General features: G+C 41.1%; 1 protein-coding gene across 2 annotated transcripts in view; it reads right to left on the bottom strand.

Annotated features, from left to right (window-relative positions):
* FAM149A (family with sequence similarity 149 member A) overlaps positions 1 to 11,971 on the bottom strand; it is a 28,019-nt gene that overhangs the window by 6,011 nt on the left and 10,037 nt on the right. For both annotated transcript variants that reach the window (XM_045286767.1, XM_045286766.1), the window contains 5 exons: positions 10,989 to 11,159; positions 10,232 to 10,422; positions 8,730 to 8,881; positions 5,540 to 5,643; positions 4,179 to 4,388 (listed from right to left, as the gene is read on the bottom strand). In XM_045286767.1, the coding sequence (XP_045142702.1) occupies positions 4,179 to 4,388; positions 5,540 to 5,643; positions 8,730 to 8,881; positions 10,232 to 10,422; positions 10,989 to 11,159 (828 nt within the window). The remainder of the gene's footprint in view (positions 1 to 4,178; positions 4,389 to 5,539; positions 5,644 to 8,729; positions 8,882 to 10,231; positions 10,423 to 10,988; positions 11,160 to 11,971) is intronic.

Genomic DNA, 11,971 nt, shown 5'->3' on the forward strand with positions numbered 1-11,971 from the left:
ATTTTGGGAAACAATTTGTCAGGGCAATTCTGAGTCTTAAGCATATTTGAACGTGTGCCCCGATGGCTTTACTTCCAGGACTTCACCACCAGGAAACTGTTTAATCACCCCCTTCTTCCCTTCTTAAGATTTATATCAAATGACATGTAATGCATATTATAATATTGAAAAGATAGGGGAAAGAATCATGTCAGTAACAGTGGAGGGCCTAATAAATGATCCGATACCTATATGATTATTGTGTAGTCGTCACAACTATGCTTTGATAATACCTACTTGCACAGGGCATCAGAATAATATAACCTTAAATACATCATGATATTGACAAACATACATGAAAAAGTGGTATGCTACCAAGGAGTAAAGCAATGCAAATGTTACAAGCAAGACAAAGGAATAGACATACAGTTACAAAAGACCACGTGTAAGAAAAACACCAATGGCTGGCTGGTTTACAGTTTCTAGTTCTACGTGATGGGCAGCAGATGGTCTTGGATCTCTCCTCCCATTGTTGGCCTGCCCCAGTGATCCAGAGTGAACCTGTCCAGTCCCGCTTCCATCTTGTCAGCTACAGTTCATGGAAACCTGTTTAGTCTCAGAGGAGACCTGTGCTTCAGAGGCCTTCCGGTGGCTGATTTTCTGGAATTAGATCACTCAGCCTTTCTTCCCACGCTTCTCTGGGCAGATTTGACCTGTAACCTTTGGTTAACAGCTGAACGCACTAAAAATCTGTAGCACCCAGAGAGTACAGTGAACGTCAAAGTTCTTTGATAATTAGAGGGAAAATAAAATAGCTGTTATTAAAAAGAAACGTTATATGCAGAGCACACACAACCTCATGGGAGGAAAATGGCACAGCTGGTATAGTTGAAGGGTCTGAGGAAGCTGAGGTTCACCACATGACGGTGGGCTATGCACACCCAAGGGGGTTGGTATTTCCCCCAGGAGGATAACACTGGGTCTTGGAGAGGACACAAAAATATCTTTCTCTTTTTACATACATAAAAATACAGCTCTACAGCATACCTATGGTACTGAAAACAGCTCAGGAAGATTCCTTTCCTGTCAGTAATGATATAAGGGTTGACAAACACTCGTCTACCGAGAGGGATGGGCCAGAATACAGAGGGAAGTTACGGATGAAGGAGTCTGAACTTATTGCAGTAGGGAAGAGAAAAAGCTGCTGACAGTGGTAGACCGGAGCCCAGGTGGGTCGGGAGAGAAGGCAGAGCCAATAACATAAATCTGGAGCCCTAGGAGGTGAAGAAGGCCAATGCACATTAGTTACATTACTATAACTAATTATTATTATATCCTATTATTATAACTAATAGGATGGGGAGACATACTTTGAGGAGAAAAAAAGAACAGAAAAGACGCACGTATAGCTAATAATATTAGGCCTATGTCATGGTGGGAGGGAAAGCAGGAGGGATGAGGCAAAACCCCCAAACATATACCTACCAAGAAGGTGAATGTACTTCTAGATATCAGACAAAAACCTCGCTTTCATCCAGTCAATACTGACTCATATAGCACAGGGTAGCACTGCCTCTGGAAGTTTCCAGGACTAATTTTTTATTGGGGTAGAAAGCCCCGTCTTTCTCCCGAGGAGCAGCTGGTGGCTTGAATGCTGAGTGGAAATTAGCAGCCCAAAGCCTAAGCATTATATCACTAGAGTTCCCGGATGTACATTTTTTAAAAGTCCAATTATTGGTTAAGCATTGGGAGCTGATCACTGTGCCACCCTGCAGGGGACACTAGCCCAGCCCCTCCAATAAGTCTACTCACATGCTCAGGAAAGCCATCCTGGGTGGTCAAGGGGATGGGGTTTTGCCTCTGGGGGGCGCTGCGGATGAGTCCCAGCTCTACTCTTCACTAGTTATGCAACCCCCTTCAGCCTCTACTTGCTCCCCTGAGATGGGAATGACATCACTATCCACTTGGAAGGTTTGAGGTCAGCCATAAATAATACCTATCATTCACTTGGTATCACTGTGTGGTAACTTAGAAATGACCAACAGTCATTACTGCTATACTTAACATTAGAGTTGCCTGATACTTGATGAAATCAGAAAACTAGAAGACTTGTTCAAAGTTCTGTAATACATTCTGTTCTAATTGGGCAATGATCCACATAGTCAAATGATTTTTTTTAAACTTCCTATATAGAATGAAACATCCTGAGACATAGGAGCAAGAACTAAACTGACTGCCATCGAGCCAATGCTGACTCATCGGGATGCCCTGTGGGTTTCTGAGACTGTAACTCTTTATGGCAGTAGGAAGCCCAGCCTTTCTCTGGCAGAATGCTGGTGGTTTTGAACTGCTGACCATGTGAATCAGAGCCCAACATGTAACCACTGCACCACCCGGACTCCTCACTTTATAAAGGCAAGTCATAATTTACACTAGACATATGAAGGCAAGTTATAAAATTCCTGCCACTAGGTTTCAGTTCATACCTGCATGGGTTTATTCCAAACAAAAATATGTTTTAAATTGTTTCTATGATCAGTGGATGGCTATAAATCAATTCTCTAAACAATAAATTTGTCTTAGTCTCAGTAGAGTGCTAAGAAAACAAAGGTCCAATTAAAACAGTGTCTTCTGAGGAGATCTGCTGGGCCAGTTAAGTTCAAGGCAGAAAGGTCAGCTTGGAAGGTGGTGGTGACTGTATTCTGGGAGTGCCAAAGGATGATCTTGGTAGATTTCCTCAAAAGACACCGAACAATCACGGCCCCATTAGGAAGAAGTGTTAAGAAATCCAAAACCTGCACTGGCCAGGAAAAGGCCAGGAAAATTGGGCCCAATGATTTTCTTCCATCCCGACAATGTACTTGTTCACCCTTCCAGGGTCACAATGGCTGTTCCACAGAATTTTGTGGGTAAACAGACTCCATCCACCCGACAGCCCTCATTTTGCCCCTTCAGGTTTCCTTTTGACTACCAAAATTAAAAGAAGAATACAAGTTGAGTCTCTCAAGGAGATCGAACTTGCTGTATTGAAGTAGTGTAAGGAAAGCATGTGGAATTTTTCAGAGAAGGGTTCGAGAGACAGAATGTCCTCAGAAGTGAACAGACCTTAGTGGAAGCAATGCTCAGAAACAATAGCCTTACACTTTGGTCTTTTTGTGGAACAACAATTTCTACGATTTTGTCATGGACGCTTAGTGTAGTGGTTACACGCTGGGCTGTGATTCGCATCGTCAGCAGTTCAAAACCACCAGCAGCTCCTTGGGAGAAAGCCTGGGCTGTCTGCTCCTGGAAATGGTTACTGTCTTGGAAAGGCCCAGGGGGTTGCTGTGAGTCAGCATGGACCTGATGGCATTGAGGATGATTTTATAGGAACACTTTTCGACTTACCCTTCTCCCTAAAATGTAGTAGGAATAGATTCATATTCCTTTTAGTTTTATCAACATATGTAATTATTTTATATCAGCATCAGAATAAAATGAATTATTGAATTTAAAAGTAATTTTAAGGTATTAATTCGTTATTCCTTATACAAATGAGGCAATCGAGTCTCAGAAAACGTATGTGACCAGTCCAAGGTCACCCAGACATTAAGGTCCCATTAGCTTAGCTGCCTGTGCTCTGGGTACTGTTGTGCGTTGAACTGTGTCCCTCAAAAGATCTAGCCCATGGCGGATATGACCTTATTTGGAAATAGGTATTTACAGATGTAATCAGGGAAGACGATGTCACACCAGAATGGGCCCTTACCAGAAGAGAATGAAGACACACAAGAATGCCAGGCGAGCATATAGGTAGAGATTGGGGTGATTTATCTGCAAGCCAAAGAATGCCATGCATCGCCAACCACCACCCAAAACTAGAAAGTGGCAAGCAAGGGATCTTCCCTAGACCCTTTGGAGAGAGGAGGCCTCTCCTGACACCCTGACTTCAGACTTCTTACCTCTAGAATAAATTTCGGTTGCTTCACACCATCTAGTCTGTGATAATTTATTATAACAACCGGCCTGACCTTATCTTGTTATATACGACTACGTGTATCACTGCAACAAAATTACTCTTCAATACTCTAATTAATTAGAAAAAGGTCCACATAAAAGTTATTAGAGTACACTTGGGTCACAATTATCCATAGGCCTTACTTGACAGGTGTCTCTGTTTCACATAAATTTCAGTTCGCTATGAGAGAAACAAGACTCACAGTTTTGTTCCCCTAAGAACTTCGTCGCTGTACACGTTGGGGGTTCTCAGTCTCTGAGACTCTGAAGTCAGAGAAGGCAGTCTCCTGTGCAGGGGCGTTTTCTTGGAGGAAGCCGGCTGCCCTCGCACATCGGCCGTCCTACTAAGTCGGTGCCACCTGGAGGAGGCAGCGCTGGCATCGGGCCTCGTTGGTTTGTCCTCTTGTTCATTGCTGAGGGAGACATCAAGTTAGTTCCGTGAATGGCAGCACTGTGGGAATAGGGAGCACTTCTATTTGTAATCACCGGTAGTGGTTAAGGAGCCCTGATCCCGCATTAGTAAAACTGATATTCACTGGTTAATTAATGGTTGGATACTAACCAAAAGGTTCGTGGTTTTAACCCCCCTAGCGGTTCTGTAGGAGAAAGACATGGGGGCCTCATTCGTTACAAGATTACACTCTAGCCAACCCTGTGGGATAATTCGACTCGGGCACACTGGGTCAATATTAGTTAAAATACACTCCATAACACCTAATAACAACCAAAAAATGCAGCCTAAAGTAGTATTGGTATATGGAAGACACTCCTCCATGACTATCATTCCAATTTCAATTAAGTCATTCACATTCAATTAAGAAGTCATTCTAAAACCCCCATTTCAAATTAGGAATCCACAGCTGCATTCCCCTTTCCTCATCTCTTCCACCCTAATCTATAATAGCACTTATTTGTGATTTAATAGTACTTATTTTAAGGAGCCCTGGTGATGTGGTTATGCGTTGGGCTGCAATCCTCAAGGTCAGCAGTTCGAAAGCACCATTTATTCCCTACGAGAAAGATGAGACTTTCTACTCCCATAAAGATTTCCAGTCTTGGAAACCCACAGGGGCAGTTCTATCCTGTCCTACAGGGTCACTATGAATCAGCATCAACTCAATAGCAATGAGTTTGGACTTTGGGTTTTATGGTTTCTATTAGAATGTTGTTGCTAGATGTTGCCAAACTGGTTCCGACTGGAAACATTGCCTCACCCCGAGCTATCCTCACAATGGTTCCTACAGTTGAACCTATTGTTGCAGCCACTGTGTCAATCGTCTTGTTGATGGCCTTCCTCTTTGTCTCTAACCTCTCCTTTACCAAGCATGGTGTCTTTCCAGGGACGGGTCGCTCGTGATAACATGTTCAAAGTACACGACAAAAAGTCTCACCATCCTCGCTTCTAAGGAGCATCCTGACTATTACAGAACTGCACTTCAGTTCGTCCTAGTTTTTATCTTCCATGCTTGGGCACATCTAAAGCATGGGCTAAAATAAGATTCATGCCCTTATATTCTTCAGTGCTCAAATGTAACAGCATTGGTTAGTTATTTCTTATACATACTGTGTTCTATCTGCGACATAGGTAGGTCTCTGCTGAAGTGGTTTAGTTTGAATGGTCATCACACCATTCAAATCACTATAAAAATTGTTGGAAAATCGATGAATCTGACAAGAGTGAAAAAGTAAAAATTAGTAACCATCCAGTGATGAATGACTGTTTAGAATAAGCAGAAAAAATGCAACACACTCAAACTGGCTAATTTGATGAAATGTCAACACAGGGACCATATTTAATAAAGATGGGGGAAGAGAAGGCAATAAGGAGTAGCCTAATTCCCCAAGGCCTGTCACAGTGGAGAGTTATGATCACACCTCAGCCTGTCTTGGGAGAGGTTCATAAAACCTAGAGGGGGTAGTGACCTGGAGGGAAGGGACATGGGAGTTATTATCAGGATTTGTACTCCCATGCTGTGAGCTCCTACACCCAACCAGAAGCTGGAAGGCAGGGGTGTCTTCTGATATAATCGGTGTAATCTGCCTCCAGGGCAAATGCAGAGTGAGGGAGGAAGAGGGGATATGGACCTGTAAGATGAAGCTATGTCTGCTGATCTTCAGCTTCTTCTTAGCTACATTGGCTGCCCAAGTTCTCTTCCTAAAAGGAGTTTGATATACATGGAATGAATCCAAGCATTAAGTCTAAGAGGCTTAAGTCTTAGCCCCAGTTCTAACTACTACCTTGTTGGTGATCTTGGAAAGATTATTGTGTTATTAGTACTTGAATTTTTTCATCATTAAAAATGAAATAATAAGGCCCTTTCCGAGAGTTATTTTAAGAGTTAAATGATATAGCATACATGGGCAAGAGAATTATTCACTGTTTCTTTGGCCCCCAAATATGACCAACACAATTTAGACTCCGATGAACAGGAATGCATTTGTGAGACCCTATTTTGCTCTATTTAATGAACAGATATTATAACCACGCCTCAAATTTCCTGCCCCATATTGAAAGTATGTAAAGACAAATACTAAGGGGAATAAAATTAAGATCTATAATTACCATTAGAAAGCTCTGACTACTTCAAAATTGGCTTTATTATCACTTCATCTTTGCTTTTGTTTATGTTTATTCATTTTCTTAAAGCAACGTGTATCCAAAATAAAGTAGAAGTGAAACTACAAAATCGTTTTAAATCTTTTAAGATACCATATTTTTAAGATCTCCCTATTTTTCTTGATATTTAAAGATTCTTTCCTTAATGTCACCAACTTCTCACGTTTTATAAGATCTATTCTGCATATTAAACCAAGTGGTAAATACTGCATTGAGCCTATCAGAGAATGAAACCCAAATGTATACACACACACACCCCAATTTTCTTTCGACCAGCAAAAGGGAAGATGAATTATTGTAAAGTCCTTGCATTGGGAGTAAAGCAAGTCTGTGCAACATTCCTGTTTTACCCTCTGGTTCCCAAAGCACACACCCTAATTGAGACCTATGTTCTTTCTGTCTTAGGGAGATATTCTGATTATGTGGTCCTGAACTATGTGCATATGCTTACGCTTGCCATAAACAGCCTCACTTTTCCCTCTTTGGCAGGAGCTGTGGTGATGTAGTGGTTACATACTGGCCGGCTAACCCATGGTCAAAATCACCAGCTAGTCAGTGGGAGAAAGAAAAAGCATTTTACTGCCTATAAAGAGTTACCGCCCCAGAAAGCCACAGGGGCAGTTCTCTACTGTCCTACAGGGTCCCTGTGAGTCGGAATTGACTACTATGGCAATGAGCTTTTTGGATTGTTTTTCCTTCAGTTAGACAAATCTTACCTCTCACCTAGCCTTTTGTTCACATCTTATCCTGCTTAAGGTGTGCTGTTTTTCTTCTTCACCCCACAGCACTTAGGATTTGAAGCATATTAGATTATAATAAAATAATTTAACTAGAATCTGCTTATAATAAAGCAGATGTTTACTGAATCTCTATTGTAAGCCATACACTGTATAGAACATTTTGTCTTTGTCCCACAGCCTTCTGCCTCAAAGATCTCCCAAATGATGTTAGTAAATGGTTGCCAGGCATCTATTCTACTACATTGACTCTTCTTCTCATGGTGTGTGTGTGTGTGTGTGTGTGTGTGTGTGTGACTTGCATTGCTTGGGCTTGCTTGCCCCTCTAGCCCTATTAGTCCAACTAGATTGGCTGTGCCTCCGACCAGGCAACCTGTCTATTGCCTGCTCTCCAGTCCCTCCCCTGGCAAGATGGGTTGTGCACAACAAAAAGCCCCACACTCTTGAACACCGCAGAAATCTCCTACGCACAAGCTCCTCATGTCTAATCCCAGCTTCTCAAAGACCTTTGAATGTGGATGAAATTCAAGGAAAAATTACTAAGTGCCTCCTAAATGCCAGTAAGGAGCTTTCATGTGTTTATATGATTTATCCTCACAATAATTACTTGGACTAAGTATTGTTATTCTCCTTTTACAGGGAAGAAAGCAACATTTTAGAAAAATAAGACAAAAATACTCAAAATCATATCTCCCCTAGGCTTCTTGATTCCAGTCCTCTGCTTTTCCTAATGCTGGACTCTCTCACTGCTGAGGCCAACCAGTGTTCTCCAGACATGCCCGCCGTCCCTGCCTCCATGCCTTCCTTGGCTTGCTCTAACATTACCCTCCTGAACTTCTCCCACTCATGGAATCTCTCTTCACATGGCTGCTCAAATGTCACCGCAACCTAAGCTCTCGTTAGTTCGGACTAATCACCCCCTCTTCTATTGTCTTATGGTACTTTCATGCTTAGGCTTTATGTGTATCTCTTAGAGAATGTTTTACATAGGAACATGTAACTATGTCAGGGACAATATTTTATTAGTTTAGATATCTCTGCAAAACACCTAATTCAGTTTACTTCATAGAAGCTTAATCGATGTTGAATTGATTGGTTACTTTTATCATTTATGTGAAAGGAAAGGAAAATATTTATAATCTAGAAACATTAAGGGGACATATTTTTTCTCTCTTTCTTTAGGAAAGGAAAGAGCTCAACCCAGGTAATCTCAAATCTGGGTGCCTATTAAATTATATGGTGAGTCTATTCAACTGCATGGAGTAATCATGTTAAATTCTATTCTTATTAGTAAACACACCCAAGTATCTTAACAGAATTTAATAGAATAATTCTCTTGACAAACTGAGACAGGGGCTATATAGATGAGGGAAAGAAAGATGAGTGAACAAGTCCTCTACCTGTGGTTGAATAAGATGAGAAGCCAAGGATATGCTTCGAGTTTCAGAGCTTCTGGAAGGGGGGACACTTGTTGGATCAGTGTTAAAACGAGAGATTAGTATATGTTGAGATTTAGTTTCAACTTTCAATTTTTCTTTCTGTTTTTTCCCATCTGTATCAGTATAAAAAGAGATATTACAATTAAGCACTTACTAAGCTATCTTATTAAACATCAGATTATCGAATTCATGTAGTCAACATTCACTGCTCAAAGAGAACGTGTATTCTTTGGCCTGTGCGCTTGCTCATTGGAGCGGCTGGCAGACACAATGCTTTCCCACATGCCTACATGGAGGGTGTGCCTTGGTTTTGTAACAGTAATGTTAGTAATAATAGTAATTTTAATAACACTGTTTCTTGTGCTTTCAGTGAACATTTACACGGAAGACTGACCACCTCTACCCAAGTTATTCAGTGACAGTGGTTACATTTTTCACAGTGTGTCCACAGTCAACATTGTCGTTCATTGGGTTCTTGTTGTTCCATTTCAAGTACCCTAATGTCCCTATCCCTAATGTCTTCTCAGCTTTGCTTTAAAGTAATTATTGGCCTGGTCTCATAATGAAGTTTGCACTCATGGATAAGAACCTTTATTTTGGGTGTCCATCAGCTAACTTAATAAACAGGGACCTAAGACAAGGGAACATCTATCTATTCAATGGTATCTAGAAAAATGCAGGGTGTACATACCCTGGGACAATGAAGACCCCTGATATTTTATGCAAGCCCAAGTAAACTTTTTGAGTTGGAAAAACAGCTGTTTTAAATTAACAGGCTTATTATCCTAGGTATAAATCAGTTACATAAAACAAGCTGTTAATATCCCCCACTGACACTTCTGCAAGGTTTTCAGCTCAGTTTTAAGTATTTTCAGAACATGTTATAGTTTAAATGAAGTAATTATTAAATTAATTACACTTGCATTTTACTTTGTAATTCATGCATTTATATCATTCACAGCAATGTAAATTACTGCAAACAGTTAAAAATAAAGGTCTTATTGTTAGGGATTAGTTAAATAAATTACAATAAATTTCTATGACACTGTTGTGCTGTTTTCAAAAACCTTGTTTCATAGACCCTTTAATACATATTACATTTCATAAAAATGAGATGAAGTGGTAATAAAGTGACATGTACAGCTTAACTCTATTATGTTAAAATATCTAATATTAAAAATTTTGGATTATGACAATTGTAACTAGAAGAGAGGAGTGCCGTCTATGTTCCTTGTTATGCATTTCTGTGTTTACACATTTCTAGAGTGAATATGTTTTATTTCCCCTAATTCAAAAAAATAACAATGTCTGTTTGAAATGGTTAAAGACTATGCTGTGAATCTTTCATCAGGGAAACCACTTCCTTCCTCAACTCAATTATGTCCAAGATAACACAGCACAAAGCTGAAGGGCCTATCTGTTTTACTTTTCTTTTCATTATCCCGAGTTCTACATCTAAGTACCTGTGAGTGTCCTTTCCCAGTGTTTTCTGACCAGCTCTTCCAATAACGCGACCACATTTCCCCAGACATGATCAAACACCTCCGCAGCCACCGCATCTTTGATACAGGCATGAGGGGAGATGGGAGGAAGTCCGTGTTTACGCCCCCTTCTACCACGGGGGGCTTTTTTTTGCTCAAGACATTCATCATCCCTAAGGACAAAGGCACATTCAAATAACGAACAGTCAATGTCAACATGCTATCTATCCATCTAGCTATCTCACAGGCATGCATGTATAAAATTAATTTGATGTTTAAAAATACTTATATATTATTTTGGTTTATTTTTTAATCCATCAATTTTCAATTATGGCAATGCCAATTCTGTTTTAAGAGCTACTGTGCATTTAGTAGTGTGGAGACTGGAACGTCCCTGGGCCCTCTGGGCAAGTCAGCCATACTGTCCCTGAGTTCCTGAGCAGGAGGGCTCTACTTAGTGGCAGTATGCATTGTCACCAGCATGAGGGACCCACATCCTTGTCTTCCCTCCATGCTGTCTTGCTACAAAAGGAAGAGAGGCACGGCTCTGGCATCTCGACTTCCTGCTGGTGACCTAAGAACTTTGGTAGCACATCATGCTTATAAGAATGCAAAGATTACTGCACACTTAAATTGTATTGTATAGTCCACTCAATGAATAACATTTTTTTTAAAAAAGCTAGATAAAACACTATGACTTTCCCATTAGTAAGTGAGCATCGAATGAAACTCTATTTACTCTTCTTTTCCATCAAAAGCGAAATACTCTTCAATTTTTCCTTCCACATCATAAATCTCTTCTTCCAGGAGTGAACAGGCCCTTAGGTCAGCGATCCCTGAGTCCTCAGTCCCTGCCAGGGCAGGAGCCGAGAAGGCTGCCGGGAAGATCTGTGAGCCGGAGATACACAGCCTGTGGGGAGAACAGAGGCCACTCGGTCGGATGCAGGCCATCCTCATGGTCATATGTGAGCATCAGGACCAGGGTGGATGTTCGAATCATGCAAACATTACAGACTCCCAAGTTAAAAATCAGAGGTCGTATACTTGAAAAAACACAAATCCTTAGAAACAACTGACACAGGCATCACTAAAATTCTTTAAAGTCTCAATAATTCTGTGAGTCTGTATCCTCTTCCCATTGATTGCCTTCATGGGACAAATACATGTAGAGATAGAAAGAGATTGATTAAAATCTGTTATTCAGCAAAAGGAAGCTGCAGTCTTGAGGCTAGGGTCCCCAACAAGGAAGCAGGTTTATACTTTGTCCCTGGCTGCTTCTCACACTCTATGGAGAATGGAAGTTAAAGTTAATGAAAATGAATATGGATATGGATATGCAAGGATCTACGCTGGTAAAGAGCTACAGTCTATGAAACCCAGAGGTATAGTTCTACTCTGTCCTATAGGGTCACTATACGTCAGAATCAACTGGATAGCAGTGAGGTATGCAAGTAATATAGATGCACAAAGTGTGTGTGTGTGTGTGTGTGTGTGTGTACACCATCGAGCCCGAGGGGACAGTGGGCAAGTGCATAGCTGTTAATCAAAAAGGTCAGTGGTTTGAACACACCAGCTGCTTCACTGGAGAGTGGTGGGAGCACCTGCTCAGTCAGAAGGGGCAGGCTGGGTGCAACACAGTTCCTACAGCTGACTGTGGGGGTCACAGCTATCAAGGCCCAGTGGGTAGTTCCACTCTGTCCTTTGAGTCAGGATGAGTCAGAA

Source organism: Echinops telfairi, unplaced genomic scaffold (assembly GCF_000313985.2).
Source record: "Echinops telfairi isolate 266 unplaced genomic scaffold, ASM31398v2 ScPeMD7_9;HRSCAF=40, whole genome shotgun sequence".
Taxonomy (NCBI): Eukaryota; Metazoa; Chordata; class Mammalia; order Afrosoricida; family Tenrecidae; genus Echinops; species Echinops telfairi.